The sequence below is a fragment of the Cyrtonyx montezumae genome, unplaced genomic scaffold (genome assembly GCF_038088225.1).
Source record: "Cyrtonyx montezumae isolate F1298 unplaced genomic scaffold, pur_monq_1.0 scaffold_23, whole genome shotgun sequence".
Lineage (NCBI taxonomy): Eukaryota > Metazoa > Chordata > Aves > Galliformes > Odontophoridae > Cyrtonyx > Cyrtonyx montezumae.
Genome location: NW_027071970.1, coordinates 10,137,238 through 10,155,938, shown reverse-complemented (window position 1 = coordinate 10,155,938; position 18,701 = coordinate 10,137,238). Strand labels below are relative to the sequence as shown.

At 49.2% G+C, this 18,701-nt stretch overlaps 2 protein-coding genes across 3 annotated transcripts; one reads left to right on the top strand and one right to left on the bottom strand.

Annotated features, from left to right (window-relative positions):
* The first annotated feature begins 964 nt into the window (after nt 1-964).
* MTRFR (mitochondrial translation release factor in rescue) lies at nt 965-1,660 on the top strand. Its single transcript, XM_065738723.1, has 2 exons — nt 965-1,240; nt 1,445-1,660. The coding sequence occupies exons 1-2, from the start codon at nt 965-967 to the stop codon at nt 1,658-1,660; spliced, it is 492 nt and encodes a 163-aa protein (XP_065594795.1).
* Nucleotides 1,661-3,319: 1,659 nt separating this feature from the next.
* CDK2AP1 (cyclin dependent kinase 2 associated protein 1) lies at nt 3,320-17,749 on the bottom strand. Of its 2 annotated transcripts, XM_065739157.1 has the most exons (5): nt 17,683-17,749; nt 16,526-16,658; nt 7,168-7,274; nt 6,208-6,334; nt 3,320-3,744 (listed from the first exon to the last, which is right to left on the bottom strand). In XM_065739157.1, the coding sequence occupies exons 2-5, from the start codon at nt 16,590-16,592 to the stop codon at nt 3,677-3,679; spliced, it is 369 nt and encodes a 122-aa protein (XP_065595229.1). In that variant the 5' UTR covers nt 16,593-16,658; nt 17,683-17,749; the 3' UTR covers nt 3,320-3,676. The 2 variants fall into 2 exon arrangements, with proteins under 2 accessions (XP_065595229.1, XP_065595228.1); XM_065739156.1 differs by lacking the exon at nt 17,683-17,749 and having other exon boundaries at nt 16,526-16,783.
* Between the last annotated feature and the right edge of the window lie 952 nt (nt 17,750-18,701).

The window sequence follows — 18,701 nt, the reverse complement described above, 5'->3', positions numbered from 1 at the left end:
AGCTCCAGGTGCCAGCACAGCTCCAGGTGCCAGCACAGCTCCAGGTGCCAGCACAGCCCCGCGCACCGCGGCCCCGCCCCACGTCCCCCTCGCAGTGGCCCCTCTCTCTGACCCCTCCGGGTCCCGCATTATCTCTCACCGCCCAATAAGTGCTTCTCTGCCTCCGGCGCGGCCCCATCACCGCTTCCCCCCACACCCTCACCCGCCGCGCCCGAGCACCCCCACCCCGCCACCACTCCGCCTCCCTCACGCCGAAGCCCCACCCCCGTGCTGCCATTGGCTAGCGCCGCTCGCGTTCCGGGATGTTGACGGCGTCGCAGCTTCCGATTGGCTGCAAGCGCTGCCAGTCGGCAAAGAAGGGGCGGAGCGGTGCAGGCGGCCTCGCGGCGATGAGGCGCGGTGAAGCGCGCCGCCGCTGCCGGACTCTCGCCCCGCCGGCCGCCCTCAACACTCACCGGTGCCTACCCGCATTGCTGGGAGCCCTCCGGGAGACGTCCGGGAGCGGCTTGCTCAGCGACCGTTCAGCGGTAAACAAGCGGGGCTCCCTCCTCCTTCCCAGCCATTGGCGGCCCACTTTCGAACGCGCTGGGGCGGGGAGGGGCCCTGCGGCGTGGAGAAAGCACGCTGATTGGATGCCTTGTGCGCGCTCCAGGACGCGCCTTTCGCTCGGATTGGCCGAGAGGGAAAGGACGCGCGTCGCCGCGAGGGGATTGGCTATTGCGACTACGCGCCGGACGGTTCCCAGAACCTGATTGGTACAGAGTGCACGGGGCGTGCATAAGGACTCTGCACAGCGATTGGCTTTGAGGAACGCCAATCAGCCGGGCCGCGTCCCCGCCTCCAAGTGCTGCGCATGCGTAGATGCGATAGGAGGTGCGCGTAGAGCCGTGTGCGCAGGCAAATGCGCATGCGCAGTATGGCGCCCGGCGCGGTATCGCGGTGCCGTTTGTTTTGACCGTTCTGCATGAACGCTCCGAGCTTATGGGGTTCCGCGCTCCTGCTCAGGGAGGGCCGCGCGGCCGCGTGGAGGCCGTGGGCGTGGGGGGCACTGCAGCTGGCCCTGAGCAGGGGACCCGTGGTGCAGGCAGCCGGGAAGAGCAGCTCCTTGCGCCTCGTGCAGCTCAGCGAGGCGGAGCTCAGGGAGCAGTTCGTGAGAGGCGACGGCCCCGGAGGTCAGGCCACGAATAAGACGAGCAACTGCGTTGTCTTGAAGCACGTACCGTCCGGGATTGTAGTGAAGGTAATTGCGTTCTGCTTTTCTAGTCGGTTGTAATCTCAGTGTAGACATCACAGAAGAGTTTACATATACGTAAAGAGCCTCAGTAAGAAGCAAGTTTGTTTAACAGATGGATAAACTGGGGCTGTCTGGATGTGAAGTTTTAGCAGGAAAATATAAATAAATGGGTGGAAGTTGTGATAAAGATGTCCTGCTGTATTTCTTCAGTGCCATCAAACGAGATCAGTGGAGAAGAACCGAAAGATAGCCAGAGAAATCCTGCAGGAAAAGGTTGACCTCTTCTACAAGGGAGAAGAAAGTGATGTTTTTAAAGAGAAGAAAGCATCAGAGAAGAAGAAGCAAGAGAAAAAAAGAAGAGCAAAGGAAAACCTAGAAAGAAAAAAGCATTTTAAAGAGATGCTACAATCAGAGGAAATAAAATAATAACTGGCTCTTGTAGGGTAAGTTTGTCATACCTATGCACGGTTTTCTGACTGACATATAATGTAGGGCTTCATAGGCACAATTGAAATAGTGAGTAGTGACCTGACCTGCTATTACAGTAAAACTGAAGAGTTAAAGCACTACGTATTCTTACTTCTGTCTGCCATCATCTCATTACTCGTATTTGGGAATCTTCTTTCTGATGAGTTTCTGCCTGGTATGATACCTTATGCTACTTCATAGGAGTTCCAGTGCGTACAGAGAACATCCCTTACAGGTTTTAACGTTGCACTCTTACTCAGACAGTGACTACACTGACAGAAATCCTTCATAAAGCAACCAGGGGTAGATGAGAAGTGAAAAAGGTGCTCTGTGCTACTCTGATCAAGTACACAGACTTGAGACAAAGCATCACCAGATGTCTCCTTCAGATCTGTTAGTTGAACTTCCTGTGCAAGTGCTCCAGCCCACTCAGTTCTGAAAGAATTTTAAACAACAGCTTTAACAGCTCTTACCTGAAGTGGTGATGAGTGCTGGAGGAGGGGGGAAGGCAGGCATTCCTGCGAGGGCTTGTCAGGCCTTCTCAGAGGTAGTATTAGGTCTTACAGATAAAGAACAATGTTTATTAGGAGCTTCCTGCCAGGACAACAAAGTCCAGTTCATCTGAGCTGTGAAGTAATTAGTTTTTCTTATTACAGTAGTCACTTGGAGTATTCTTAGCTCCATATGTATTAATAATTCAGATATCTCATCTTCCTTTGTATTTAGATTTGACTGTACTATTATATTAAGCTCGATTATTTTGCTATCCTCACTCATTTTGGTAGCTTCCCATTTCATGCAACTACATGCAGCTGCTTTTCCTTTGTTAGTGTTATTTTGGAGCCATCAGTGAAGTATGCTCTCCTATTTTAATACTGCTAAGTCACTGATTGCTTAACCAGAATTTCTCTTAATTTTCAGCAGGACCCTCGCAGGATGCTGACTGCATTCTGACCTCTGAAGGTGAAGGCAGAGAGCTTCAAGCTGTGGTGTGCATTTTGAAAGCAAGGTGCACTGCTAGCAACAATGCCATCTTACTGAAACTGACTGCACCAGGACTGTACCTTCAATGGAAACTGACCAAAAATTGGAGGCCCATTCCCTTGTCTCCCTGAATTTGAGCCCCCTGCATGAAGGTTAAATCTTTGCTTTTCGTACGTGGAGTGTGAATCTGATCAAAGTGAGAAAGATAGTTTTAATACAAACTGTTAATGAAAATAAGCTTTATTACATCAAGTAATAAATACATACAAAGATGCAAATAAGTTTTAGTAATTTATCCAGAATTTTTTTTTTGCAAACTTAAAACTGAAATCTCCAGCCTTAATGTAGAAATTAGCTTTCCAGAACCTTGTTATTATTTAATAGGCTTCCCTATTTTCCATATAATTCATGCACTTTAAATGGACTTCAAAGCACTAATAGTCATGCAAATGTTTATGCAAAATGAACAAAAAAGGAAAAGTAAGAGGAGGGGATGGTTATTATTTCTAAGCAGGGTCTATGCTGTATGGCAAATTGTGGCATAGCAGACTACTAAGTACAGCATGCTATTCTGCATTTATTAACAAAAAAAGTCCTTAGAGTCAAGCTTTGTCAAACTTTTGAGTGACTGACAATGTGTGGTTAAGTGAATATAGTGAAAGGATAAAAAAACAAACAAACAGTGGGACTGTGGCTGGATAGGAAGAGAACTGAAATATAGCCTAGGAGAGAGAGCATTCCTCTGCATGCAGTTCAGTTTTCATGTTTTAGAAACGTTTTAGGGAGTTTTAGTGTCTTTACAAAATGCCAGCCCTCAGCAAGTTGAAAAATCCTTGTTCTGTCATTCTTAACTATACATTTTTAAGGGCAAAAAGAAAGAAAGGTAAAACCTTCAAAATAAAGGAATTTGTCAGAATGTTTCAAGAGTCAAAATGAGTAGGCATTACTTCTTCATTAAGAGGTGGAAAATCTTGTAACTGCATTAGTGGGCTAGGATCTTGCATTTCGTTCAGTCTCAGCCAAGCATTCCCGAACTAATCCTCTAGCATGAATAATGCCTGCAAAAGAATTGAACATATTTTAAATTATCTCATTCAGGTGACATTTGCAATGACAGTTCTCAGAAGGGTTTATGTGTTTCTGCCCTGAGTCACCAAGAAAATGGAGAGAGCCCTCTCTGCCCTAACAGCCTCAGCTGAAGAAGTTTGCTTTCCCAAACTGGTGTTACGAATTGAAAATGGACCAAACAAGGAAAATGAGAGCATTATGAGTATTGAGCATCCTAACTGGCTCAGCTCCCAATATAAATCATCACTGCTTTACTTGCTGCCCTATCTGCTCTGATAGACATTATGTGGAATTTTCCACTAAGAGTCCTGCTGCCTTGAGCTCTAGCAATATGGACCTCGAGTCTTAATCCTGGCACTGAATCTAGATTCATGATCACAGAGCTCAATTTAGACTTCTACGATGGGAGACAGATTTTTCTGCAACTAACAATGTTCTATCAATAATACAACAAAAATCATAAAACCATAACAACTTTACAATCAGGAAAAGATAGGAGGTGATTTCTCTGCTCAGTCATGCTCCTTAACAAGGTGGAAAAATGACAATATGGCAATAGAAGAGATTTAATCTCTTTTTAGAGGTAATGGATTCTGCCACTAGAAGGCTGCTAGCCCAGATCACAGCAATAGCCTCTACATGCAAGGAGTAGGGACTGGGGACGTGATGGGTGCTTTGCACAAGGTTAAATCAATGTGGACAAGTAAAGTTGCATGCTCCTACAGCTGTCAAGAGGCAGAAATACATACTCAAAGCAGTACACTAGACCTGGATCTGGTGGCAGGATGCCCAGTTTATGCAGCAGAACTACCCTGAATTATGTAGAACACTGGGAGTTTGGCCAGTTTTAGAGGTCAGTATCCTCTGTCCGTAGGAGCAGATGGAGCAGGGGACAGGGACTTTATTCAGCAGTAACCTCCACGTGGCCAAGGAGGCTGCTGTCACGTGGCTACCCTCACTCACTTCTGCTCTTGCACTTGCACATGCTCCTTAGGCTTTATGGCTTCTAAAATGCAGAGGTATCTTTGTGACCAAAAGATGGCAGCAAAAAGTATTTATTGTGGATTTCTTGCATCGTTTGCGAGTCAGTCACAGTGGCAGCACTGAATCTTAAGCCTGCATTAACTAACAAATCAACGCTCGGTGCAAGAAATAGCAAAACAGTGTTTCTTTGCCCAACTGAACTATTCAGAGGACGTTTGCATTTCTCCCACTCTCTCAAGTTGTCCCCATTAGCTTATTGCCATTCATGATCTATTAATACTGACTCCAGCAATGCAATAAAGAGAGGCTCCAGCAACATTGATTTTAGCTGGGCCAGATTCCACTTACCACTCATCAGCAGACTTTATTGCATCCTTTCCCAGAACAGCTACTAGTCATTTTATTGCATGTCATGGCAGATATATTACTCTCCCATAATGGTTGAGCCTTAAATAAAGCTTTGTAGTCTTGGGTGAGTGTAAGAGGGATGTGCAAGGTGGTGAGATGTTGGGCTGTTACAGTAACATTCCCATTCAGGTTTGAATGCGCGAGCTAAACTCAGCACAAGGACTAAGGAAAGGGAGGAAGAGGTAACTACATATGTTGGCAAAGGACAGAAATGCCAGCACGTCCACTGTAGGTGGCATTCAGGGTCACTTTAGGAGCAATGGAATGTCCCACTGCTCCTTCAGAAATATCCCTTGCACGTCCCTTGTAGAGGACAATGTCAAGCTGACGTAAGCAGCAGGGCATGCGGGGGTTTCTTTTACACTGCAAAGGAAAGGGCATTTATGTGACCTCTTTTAGCTGACTAAGCAAAGCTGAAGAGACCTCATCAGCCAGACCTAAAAGCTTCAGTATCCCTCAGTAGCAGAATCCTAACGACATCCACTTGAAACAGGTAATGGAGTCTAAGTGGCCCAACACCATGCAGAGGAAGAGCATGTGTTTGACATCCCTCTCTCAACAGCCTTCACTGACAAGGCCCTTTGTTTTTTTCCCCAGCCATTCACCCCACCAGCCTCAGTGCAGCTTACCACAAAGTTAATATTTCCTTCGGCCTTTCAGTAAGGGCTCTTGGGCCAAGGAGGTGGGAGATGTTTATCAGAGGATGAAAACAATGTTTGGTTGTGTATTTTGGACATTAAGGAGAAAGAACAGTTGAAGGGGCAAGCAAGTCACCAAGAACCTAGCAGAACACGTCCAGTTGACAACTTAAGGATTCTAAAACAAGGTTTGACTTATTAACTGAAAATCCCCCTGCACACAGGAAACACATTTGGCCATTATTAAATTCAGCAAGAATTGAGTATACCAGAGCTCTAGCTGCTCATTAATACACTCAGTTTAACAACAAGCTCAATACAGCTGTCTCCACTCAAGGGAAACCATTGTTAGGAAGCTGCCCACAAGCAGCCAGGACACAAAGAACACGGGATCCTTCAAACAATGTCTACTTGAAGCATTACCTCGTTTTAGCCTCTCCATGGCACTTTTACTCCCAGCATACGTAGGTCTGATCTCTTTTCCTAATTCTTCAATGATAGCTAGAAGTTCTGCGTATTTGCTTTGTGGTACTTGACTGCTGCTGGTACCCTGCAGTTGGAAGTAGATTAATCTCATTTAAACGCTACTAAAACCAAAGCAATTAGAACAAACTGCACCTGGAAATTCGCTGAATACCCCCAGGAAGCCACTTTTAAAAAAAATAAATGTTCAGGTTTGCTATATAAACATTATTTTCTTTTTGCCTTTGCTGCTACAGCTGGACATAATGCCACGTGCCCTTCAAAAAGTGGAGTCGGGTAGGAGGATGCAGCTACATGAGTGCAGCCTGAGATGAAACAGAAGTTAGAACAGTCCTACAAAAGCAGCAAACAGAACTACTTGCTGAACTCTCTGCTTTTATCGGTGTTCAGCTGTGTATTTTGTGGAGGAGACAGAAGGAGAAGCAGATAAAACCAGACTGCCCATTCAGTAGGGGAAGTCCTGCTTTTTAAGATTTCACAGCAAGTTTACCAGCTGCGTTCCCGAAGCAGCCCGTGGGTATGACTGCCACACACTTCAGGAGACTGTCAATCTTAAACTGGCAGTTAGTCCAAGGAAAACAGTTAAAGGTGTAGGACTATAACTTTTCTAATGATTTAAAAGCACATAGCAGCCCCTGCTACCAGAACATAACTCAAGACACGGTTCACTTACTCAGAAGGGAAGGGACTAACAGTTAATTAGTAACTAATCTCACTCAGCACTCTGCTTAGTCTAATTTGATCTCAAGACATGTGTGATGAATCAGTTTGCCATTTGGGTTTGATTTCAGACCTTGGTGAGAGGGAGGAACACCTCAGATTACAGGCCACAATCCACGATACCGTGCAAGCCTGGGGTCAGTGATCTGGTTAAAGAAAAACCAACAAGCAGAGCTGTACCTGTATCCCTTGTGTATATCCTAGTGATGGGGGCCCGTAGTCATTTATAAGCTGTCTGTACTGCGCAGACGTTGCCATACTCGTGGAGGGAGAGTGAACAGTTCCAGCTGTAGAGAAAAAAGAGAAAAAAACATTTGTTGCTATCTACAGATGGATCAGCAGGTTGCACGGGGACAGGTTTTAGATGGCTTTCCTCGTTTCTAAAGCTGGGAACTCTCCCCTTACTCTGAGCCAGCTCATGCCACAACCACCCTGTTTCCTACAAGGAGATAAATTAGTGCTTCCCTAGTGTTTGCCGTACTAAATAGCACGGCCTGCAACCTTATCAGTGCAAATTGTTTGTCTAAAAGTGAAGCAGTGTAACATGACAAGTTGTTCTGCCTAGACAAACTAAATCTTAAGGAGCCCTATTTTTGCATATATACATTCCACACAGATGAGTCGAACGCCCCGTGCTATTTTTACATTTTCAGTGCAAGTTATCTGAAAGCAACTTTGCAACTCAAAGTGCCATCACATGGTCAGTGCGAGTTATCCTCAGTACTATTTTCAGCTGATGCCAAAACTATTCATAGACAACACTCAGTGGAGGTCTGTTGGATCTCCTGCTCATTGTATGACATCAGAGGTGAAGACTGCTCGCCTTATTCCTCTTCGTGAGGTATCAAACAACTTTTGTCTCATGAACTGCACTACGTAAGTACATCAAAGGCAAAAAAATACCCATCTCTGGATTATGGTTCAGCGAAAAGAAACAGACCCTCCCCATCCAACCACTGATGGACTACTTCAGAAACAAGGAACCAAGACACTTCACTACCCCACTACGGTAAGGATTTGTTGCTGAGAAATAATATTAAGGTTTCTTTTGGAGGGCTTAATTTTGCTGCCTGTTTTACAACAGCTTTAATGGACTGGTGAGAACTGCACACTCAGGGCTAAGGCAGCGTTTGACCCAGCTGCTCTTTTTCACTCTTGCAGTTAACCCCCCCCCACCTCACCCCCACCAAGGGTGCTGCTGTCCTTGCCTGCAGGCACAGATGCAGACCTCCTGCTGCCTGAAGATTCCCTTTATGCAATTCCTTGCTACAAATGCCCAACTGCCCTTCATTTGAGGAAGGGATCTTATTCACCAGCTTTCATGTGAACCTAAATTAAACTGTTGATGAAAGTCATTGTGGCTCAGAACCACGTCAATCACCAGCTTTGTTCAGAACTTGCAAGAGATTTCATTCCCCGTTTCTCTTCACTAAGAAGCAGAAAGACAGCAGTTACGTTGTGAAAAGCTGGGCTGAACACAGCCCAACAGACTCCTCCTGGGTTGGGAACTCTTCACACTTCAGAAGGTATCACAGGTCAGCACTGTGGTGGTGTCTTTGTTCTAAGTCTACGTTCTCATTTCTGTCTAGTTAACTGGATGTGAAATCCTCACGAAGGTAAACTGGGCTGGTCGCTAGGTCCATCTGAAAAAAGGAAGCTTAAGATAAAGACAAACCTGCTACATTTCATGGCCCTGCAATCCACGTGTCTACTGCTAAGGGTTTGTGTGGAGCTAACAGTCACATCCTGATGAAGTACAGTAAGAACAACAAAAAAAAACAAAAATTAAAACATACCCACAGAGTGCAGCTCCTGCACTGCGGAGGGGCACTGCAGCTGTGAGCTGTGTCAGCCCTTCCCTCTCCACGTGCACAGCAGCAAGGTTCCCATACCTACAACTCAGCCAATATTTCAAGTCCAGATGACTTGAAATTTCAACACTTATCAAACGTGACACAACAGCAAACAGCATCTTTCCTCCAGTGATTTCAAAACGCTTCAAAAACATTAATGAACCCTTTGTGCTGCAAGGTAGAGAGATTTAATTACCTCAATTAAGCAAAGACAGACTCCAGCGATTTTTGCTCCCACAGAATAAAACAAAAGATGCATCCTGTAAAGACTTGTTCCCGGGCTGCTCCTGCAAGCACCACGCACACAGGACCTGGAAGCTCCAAAGTGGCTCTGAGCAAGGACTCGGATGGCCTCAGGAATCCCACTTTGGCCACTCACACCTCACCAACAGCTCATCCTACAGCTGCAGCCCACGCAGGTCAGAAAACAGGATCCTTTTCACCAGCATGTTATTGGCTAGTGATAAAACAGCACAGATAATCAGTGATTGTTTGAGGTTATGCGAATTCAAATGAAGTGAGCTTCACCTGTATGAAATAACACAGCGGGGCACGTCCGGATAAGAGAACGCTCCACCAGAAACACCATGGGCCAAGATAAAGCAGCGAGGCCGGGCCCAACCATGCTCTGCACACCTCAGGTGCTGCAGGGGACAGCAGCAGGACTCAGCACAGGAGCTGCACTACACAAAGAAGAACTTTCAGCAGGGAGTGATGCGGGGGAACCCAGCGCTGGAGCCGGGACATCGCTGCTGCCTGCCATCAGCAGTCAGGGCCCTACCTGGTGCTGCTCCACAGCTGGGTGCTCATTGTCTGCTGTACCCACGCTATGCAGAGCTGTGCAGCAGACACTAGAGGCCATTGCTGAGTACGGCGTGCCCTGCCAAGTGACAGATCGTGGTAACCATGGTGAGTTTACCCGTTTCTTTGCAGTCTGCATCAAAAATGTAATAAGACATAATGCCATGCGCCGACCACTTTATCAGCAGCAGCAGGCCCTGAGAACAAAGGAAGGGATTTTGGCTTGGCCATGGCACCAGCTCCACACGCCCAGGCCAGAAGTTGTGCCAGCCAAACTCTGCCGGAGGGAAGAAAAACAAAATATCCTGGATTTCACCTCAATTTAAGATGATGCAATCATGAAAATGAAATTAATTGCGGGGGTATTATTATCTCATGGGGCAATGGACCTTAGGCTTTTTGACCTATCACTTTGTATGTTAATCTCAAAGAGAAGCCCTGGGTCTCAGATGACTATTAGTCAATTAACCCGAAATACATCTGCATGCCTGAACATCCTATATGTCACAGATTAAAAAAAATAATAATAACAATTAAAAAAAAATCACCAGCTATTGCTATTACAGTAAGGAAGAAAAATTAGGCCAGCAAGTCTCAGAGCCAAGACCCAGTCAAAAATCCGTTTGATGATTAGGTATTCACTAGAGAGGAAAAAAAGGAGGGGGGATCTAAATTGAGGCTTGCTCTCTCCTGTTAAAGTAACAATGGAGACAAGACAGTTAGGAATTGACAGAACCAAAAAGGGAGTGTGCTTGTTCTGAATTCGAGTGACACTGTGCAGCACCTCCCAGATTGCCTTAGTGCTTGCTGCTGCGTTAAACCTAAATTAATGTACACACTTTCCTGCCTCCACTTTCCTAATTAAACGTATACAAAACCTTTCATATACTCATTTATTCTTGTGCCAACAACGTCCTTCATTTCTGTGTTCGCACAGAAGACTGACAGAGGCATTTTTTTTTCCCCCACAGAAATACAGTGAGTTCCTTGCTAATCAACGTTATTCTTTATTAATTAGGAAGAGGTGTTACAATACAGCAAACAGAAAAGAGATCTTTGGGGGTCAAAATCTCTCCCTTCCAGTGATCACCCTGCAAGACAAAGGATCAAGAACCAACCTTTGTTTCCCCGGACTCCCTCTGACCAGGAATCTCTCCATCAATTTCCGACAGGTTTGTAGAGATCCATCCAGTTTCCTCTCTACTGTCTCCAAGCCTGAGCAGCAATGTCAATTCTTAACTCTACTGCTGTTGCTTGCTAGAAAGCTAACTGGAAAAGCAGCTCACCACGCACCCCACAAGGAAGCAGTGGGGCAGGAACGCCGGTGTGCTCCCACCTGATCCACTCACAGCAGATGCCCACAGGGACACCTCTGTGGTGGCCACAGCACTCAGCTGCCACTCTGCTTCATTCTCACAGATGCAGCAAAGGAAAATCAGAAACACTCACCTCGCCCAGTTACTCATGTAGAACTGACTTAAGAATTAAGAGCTAATCCCACTGGATGTGTGTTTCTCTGTAACTCCGCACGCTGCAAGGTCCTATAAAATGGAATGCATAAGCTCCTGCCATTTTACAAACTCTTGGTACTCAGGAATATGACAGTGTGTAAGAAGAGACCCCTGCAGGTACACAGTCTGAGACAACCAGGCTGGAATATTTTAACCGAGAGGATGTTAACTTCTCTGCCCTAAAGAGGCCAAGTTTGCACCAAAACAGATTGAGAAATGTTCTGAGCTGCATGGACAACGTACATTGCAAGGCAAGGATCTTCCAGCACAGGGTGGGAGGCAGCACCTAACTACAGCCATCTCTGCAGTATCTGCACACAGCCCGAACCACAGCTGCAGAGTTCTGGCTGACTACAGGAGTATTTGATTCCTTAACCCTCTGCACAATTTGGCTTAAGCTCAACCAGAACTCCCTGCCATCCATGGGACACCACACGCATGTCTATGCAAGCAGACCTACTGCACAGCCAAGCAACACATGGAGCAGTGTGAAGATGCCAACCCACAGCAGAAATGCTGTCAGCCCCCATTTCCCCCAACCTCCCAACTATTTATTTATTTCTTTATTTTAAAATAACGGACCCAGTTCTCATCTGCACAAAACGTCCCTTATAGGACCGGCTGCGAAAAGTTTTATTTTCACCCACTATTTCCCACCTCAAACAGCCTGTGTGGCAGAAACAGACCTTTCTTTGAATAAAACTATTTCACTTGAAAAGAAAAAAAAATTCAGCACACACGCACATATAAATATGTTCTCAAGAACTAGGACATTCTTTTTCGTTAACAGCCAGAGGCCTTGCTCTTTTGATCCATCACACTCAGGGCCTTTCCTCTAGTACTCCCGTTCCACTTAATTTTCCCATGTGGATAACAGTCATGTTTTATGTCTTCTCTTTCCACCTCCTCCCCCCTTTTTTTTTTTTATTAATCAGAAAAACAGAAGACAGTCCCTCTACCTCCCCACTGTTCTTCCATTCTAGCTGAAGACAGGACATGTTTTGGCACAATGAGAATGGATCAGAAGATCAAAGCCTTTGGCGCGTGTATACTGCACATAGCTGGGGTGAGGGGGCAGGACTGAAGTCTGGAATTTAGTCTGATCCCCCAGACTGGGTGCCTACATCATGAGCAGGGTTCAAAGCTGTCCAGCCTTCAGTTTGGGCTCCTAAGTTCCCCTAAAGGATAGAGCACCAGTTGCATAACTGGATCACAGCTTCTGGTTTACTTTTATGCAAGAGGAATGAAGCTAGCACGAACCAAAACCACCCTGCAACTCAACCAACTGGTGGGTGGGGATGACGCAGAGATGTGCTGGTTGTGAAAACCATGCCAGTCACTGCTTTGAACCCAAATGCTCTGGCAGACAAAGCCAAAACCAGCATTTTCCTAAATGTCCGAACAAGTCCACTGAAAAGTTGTTCATTCTGAAACACACTCAGCGAGTTTCTTTTCTGTTCATAACTTCACGTGGGAACACGAAACTTTCAGTCTGCATCTTGGGGGCTTTGGGAGTGGAACACCACCTACATTTCCTAACAAATATCCCCTCTGCTAAACACGAACACTTCGCTCTTTGCGTTGTTTGTAACCGTGTTCTTCCCAGTACTCTCATCCCAAAAAATAAAATAAAAAAAAAGCACCAACCCCTCACCACACTGTGAAACCTAAGCTGTCTGTAAAGGGGAACAAGCAAGCCATTTGCTCACACAAGTTTGCACTGCAGCCTCAGTAAGAAATAAGCTAACACGCTGAGCATCACATCTCAGGACTGAACAATATCGGATTCCCCAACTGCAAGCTGCAGCCCCAGTGATGGAAATTCCTTTCAGCAAGAACTTGCATTTTTGACCACAAAGCCTCTGCAAGGTGAGGCTGCCAGCCCTGCTGCTCCTCAGCATGGCAGCACCGCTGTGCAGCTCAGTGCCTGCTGACCAGGGGCTGAGGCACAGTCCCTTCTTTTGACAAAGACTGCTGGAATTTGCTTCTCCAGATCCTAAACACAGAAGTTTTCAAGCTTTATTGCAGGAACAGGCTTTGTCTTGAAACGTGGTATTATTTCTTGTTGAAATTACAGAGGAACATTCCAAGCTCCTTCTGCTGGCTTCTGGATGTTTAAACTACTGCTCTCGAACCCGTGCCTGAGCAGAACAGGAATGCTGGTGGATATCCACAGCAAATGCCCAGGAACAGGGAAAACCACAGAACCACTGAATGGTTTGGGTTGAAAGCACCATTAAGCTCACCTAGCCACAGACCACAAGACCTTCACCTCCCACCAGACCAGGCTGCCCCCAGCCCATCCAGCCCAGCCTCGAGCACCTCCAGCGCTCACCACACCACGCAGCTCTGGGTCACTGGCAAACTCAATCCCAATGCACACGTCATCAGGAATGTTCAATCAACACCAGTCCCGCTGCTTGTCCCTGATCTTCACCTGGACCTCGAGACAGTGACTGCCACTGAACGTCAGGTCATCGAACACAACTGGACGTCGAGCCACTGACCACAACTCTTTGAATGCGACCATCCGAGCATGAATGTGACCACTCAGTCAAAAGACAAACTACAGACCTGCCCACAGCCGGTGCAAATCCCTCTGCTTCCACTGAAGGTGGTGGAGATGTTCCACTTCAGCTTAGTGCAGTGGTTGGTCCTCTTACAGAGAACAGAATTAAACAATACGAGGTATAACACAGGTGAGGATGAAGGAGTACTGCCTTGAAAGATTCAGTACAGCACACAAGAAAATCAAAACAAATAAAAATAGTATGTTAAGAAGGGTAACAGAGGTGCCTGGGGACACAGTGGGGTCAGGTGAGGATGAGAAGACACAGCATCCTGGATCCCTAACAGAGCTCCTGTGCAGAGATTGGATTAAATGTGGATTAAATGGGGCTCTTCCAGCACAGAGTGTGGGACCCACAAAGGGAATGGACAATTCAGGCAAACGCTGCCTCGTGGGCAGGAGGAACAGGCACCAAATCCTGCTCTGACAACACGACCCCCTTCCCACAGCCCGGTGTAAAGCAAAGAGTGAGCAGCCCCACTTTCCACACCTGCAGGCATCCCCAGGCCTGTCACTGCCTCACAGTGCCCCATCCCAAGCCAGCCCCTCCCTCAGGGCTTCAGCCCAGGTGTGCATGTCCCAAACACGTTTCTGTACCCATCCAAGCCGGGCCACTCACTGAGCAAATCAATTTTGCAGCGGCCACTCAGCCCAAACTTGAGAGGACTTCTCTCTGCAGAAAGGACAGAGCTCCAGGAGCTGAGCTGACACCGTTCCAACGGCCCTGCACCAAAACCCTGCACTGCAGGGCAGCAGCATTACCTCCCAGAGGAAAATCCCTGCGAGATCCACTGCTGGCCAGAGCCCTCGGTCTGCTGAGACCACAACGCTCAGCATTCACACGGAGAGGCTTCTGCAGGGCTGATCTCGGGCCAAAAGGGACAGATTTCCTGTTTTCCTCTCCTCTGCAGGACGGGGGAGGGGGGTTCCTTCGCCCCAGGTTTGGAAGCAAACCTCGGGTTTCTCCTCCTGGCTGGGGGCATCGATGTCAGCACAATAGAGAAGCAATCTCCTTCTCATCGGAATTAAGCTCCAGAAAGGAGGGGGCCATCTGCAGTCCTATCACTCCGAACGCGATATGTGTGACTGCAAGGACTGCTTTGTCTAACTCCCTTGGCCTTAGGCCACGGTGCTGGCAATACCACGAGCGAGAGGAAGAGCTGGTGCGTGAGGATAATGGCAGAAGGCAGGGAGGGAGGAGAGAGCCCATTTTGGATTCAGAGGAGGACATTCTTTCATTGCAAAGATTCCGGGGGTGTCGGGGGCGATCCCAACTCAGGAGAGAGGACAACTTAGAGAAGAATAGTTCCAGCATGACAGCAAACTTGCAGCTACGTGGTAGGGAAGGAAAAAAAATAAAATAAAATAAAGGAGAAGGAGGTAGGAAAGATAAAATGCGTGAAAAATGTAAATCTAAATTGCAGCAGGAGCAGCGGAAAGCACACGGGCAGAGCACCGGCGGCACAAACTTCCCCACTCAGCCCCACTGCCAGGCACCAGGACCGGGTCCCCCCACAGTGACCCTCACCCACCCCACCCCGCCCCACCACCTTTGTTCCCCTGCAGTTTTGCAGAGAGCAAGGCACAGGTTCCCCTGGGAGCCGGCAGCGGAATGGTTTCCCTCGCCGGGCTTTGCTTTGTTTCTCTTTTTTTTTTTCTTTTTTTTCCTCCCTCTCTCCCCTCCGGTGACACTTCTGCTTTTTGTCAGAGATCCTCAGCACATCCCGTGCTCGTGGGCCCCCCCACCGTGCAGGACCCGCACAGAGCGGACGGCAGTTGTCACCCGCTGGCGGCTGCAGGGCCGGACTGCGGCTCTCAGGGCAGCCAGGACAGAGCGCATCCTTCAATCCCACACCGATATCCCAAGGGAACCGCGCTGTAAAACCACCGGAGCAGATCTCCCTCGGCGCAAACCCAAGCAGCCAAACTTGTCAAGAATAAAACGAATTTCGGCATCAGCCCGCGCTCGGTGCGATGCCAGCAGCCCTGCAGCAGGGAACGGACGGGGGAAGAAGGCTCCATCAGAACCAACTTCTCCATTTTGGTTCCGCTCAGCGCGGGCACAGATCCCCTCCAGAACCCCCGCGGGTGCGGACGGAGCCCCATAGCAGCAGCGGGGGAGGGAAGGGTGAAAAAACAAAAAAGAAAAAAAAAAGAAAAAAAGCCAGAAAGTTATCTCATCGGGGAAACTTTTCAGAGAGGAAAGTTGGTAAAGCTCCCGTAGAGATCCACTGCGGGAGGAACTGGGGGAGAGGGGGGGTGGGGTGAGGGGGGGGAATAATAGTAAGAATTTTTAAATAAAGAAATAAAAGATAAAGGTGGTGTCGGAGGGATAAAAGAACCGTTTCTAAACCTCCTCCAGAACGAAAGCGAGGAGGAGGAGGGCCGCTGCGGGGCGGTGGGACGGAGCCCGGCGCTGCGGGCGGAGGACGCGGGGCCGCGGTGGTCCCGGGCGGCCGCGGCGGACGAGGAGAGCGCCCGACGGCACTTGCGGCGTCCCGCCAGCAGCGGTCCTCGCTGAGGCGCCGGCGGAATATTCCTGATCCAGATCAATCAGCCGCCCCGGGGAGCCGGGCATGGAGGAAAGCCGGCGGACGGAGCCCCGGCGGCGGCGCGGGGTCGGCCCGCGGGGCTCCGCGTCCCCCTCAGAGGAGCGGCGCGGGGCGGGCGGGCGGCGGTAATGGCGGCGCGGGCTGCCCCGCCATCGCGGAGCGGGGACGACCGCAGCCCGGAGCTGCCCCAGGTGCCGCGCGGCCCCGCCGCCCTCCTCCCAAACTTGTGCCCGGTTCCCGGCGAGCACTTACCCGGGCCGAGGGGAGTCCCGGGGATGTGGGCGTTCAAGTTGGGTTTGTACGACATTCCCAGCGCCATGGCCAGCGGGAGGAGGACGGGCGGTCCTGATGGAATTCAGCGAAGCGTCTCCGCGTCTCCCAGACACTTTGGGGTTGTTTACGGCAGGAGCGGCACCGGCAAATATGGCCGTCAGTTATATTGACACCCACAATGCAATATATCATCCATACATCACGAGGAGACGCCGATCCCGAAACTTTGGCGGAGAGGAGGCGGCCGCCCGCCCGGCGCCCCGCGCACCTCGGCGCGGAGTGGGGGTGGGGATGGGGGGGAGAGGGGGAGGGTGGGGGCGGGGGGGGCACGGCCGCCATCCCCTCGCAGACAATGGAGCGCCCCTCGGGGCCGCCGCCGCCGCCGGAGGAGCGGGCGGGGAGGGGCGGGGGGAGCCGGGGGGGGCGGGGGGGGGAGCGATGCGCTCAACTTCGCAAAGTTTGGGCTCAACTTCTGCTCCCCATCGGGGTGTGGGGGGGGGATCCCCCGAGGAGAAGGGCTGAGGAGGAGCTCGGGGCGGCCCCGCTGCTTTCTATGGAAAATACCTGTTGATTATTTTACAATAAAAGATCCCCCACCCCACCCTCCCCCCGTTACCACTGCCACCACCTCTCGTGCTTCCAAGGAAAAAAAATAAAATCTGCCTTTCCCTTCGCCTTCCCGTTACTTATTTATTATTATGATTAGTTTTTGCCTTTTGAACCGCTCTCTGCCCATCCCGGAGGGAAAAGGTTAACGTACGTCGCAGCTGCTGAGGGATTAACAAATAAATACAGACCCTGCTGATCATTGGCTCATTTTCTGTTTGCAAGCAGCTGTACAGCTTCCCCAACAAATATAGTATCTTTTCTCCCTCACTCGGTTTTTAGGATAAGTCATAAAGCGTTTTAGCCCACATCTGCCACTCAGAACCCAGCTCCTCCATCCCCAGTTGTCCTTCAGTTGATTATACCAACACAGCTACTCAGGACCTGGATACCCCCTCCCAGGGCACTCAGCTCCACCTGAGACCCTCATGGAGAGATCCCCGAGGGACATCCCACGGAGGGACCACACAGAGTGACCCCACGGAGTGACACCAAGGAGAGACCCCATGGAGAGCCCACATCTGCCTTACCAGGAGCACTCCGGGACCGCTGAGCGGGGCGGCACAAGGCAGTGTCTGCCCAATGCTATCTGCTGCTTTTAGTGCCAGTGACGGGGAGGGCAGGGAGCCCAATCCTGCTCCTTGGAAGTCAGGGGTGAATTCCTTTGAGGTGACGCGGGCTGGGCCCTGTAGCATCTCTGGTGGTGGAGTGCTGCGCAAAGGGAGGAGGAGAGCATCCACTGCAGGGCCATGGGGTGGGCAGTGGGCATGGGGGCAGCTCCAGCACAGGGAATGGGGGCAGAGCAGGGGCGAGCCAGCTGCTGAGCTCTAACAACTGCACGCTGCATCTGCGGAGTAGGGCTGGTACCAGATAAAGCACATGAATTCGTCACGGTGTTGTATTTTATCTCCAGTCCAAATGCATGACTGCAGCTATTGTGGTGGAGCCCAGAGAGGCACAGGCAGCTCTTCCGACGACAGATCCATGCTTTTCTCTTAGCGAGGGGACCTGAGAGCCTCAGGCACACGATTACACGCTCAGTGGCAGTATTTTCACACCGGTGCACGAGGCTTTAACTGTGTAATTCTCATTAGAGTCCTGAAAGATGGTGTGGGTAAACCCACAGACCCAGCACGGTGTCGTTTCCACATCCCTCAGATTTCACTGCCAGGTTTATAACTCACTGCCTTTCTGCTGGAAGGGCAGTGGAGTCCTGCAGGAGAGCTGGGAATGCCGCGTTGGGATTTTTCCATTGCTGTGCAGTTGTTTACAGTCACACCAAGTGAGTGAGAAATGGGAGCGTTCCGAGCTCACGGTGTTTTTAACAGCTTTGCATCACCGTGAAGAACAAGTTCCCCTGTGTTTTGCTTGTTTTTGTAATGACAGCTTAAAATTATACGATATTCTGGGACAGGGTTGAGGTGGAATAAGGAAACAATCCCGTAAAGATTATCCTTCCTTCAGCACAGGATGCTGCTAGATTCGGAGCAAAACGTAACCTGGTTTGAGACGGTGGTGGCTTTTAGGGCCAGGGTATTTGTACTTTGAG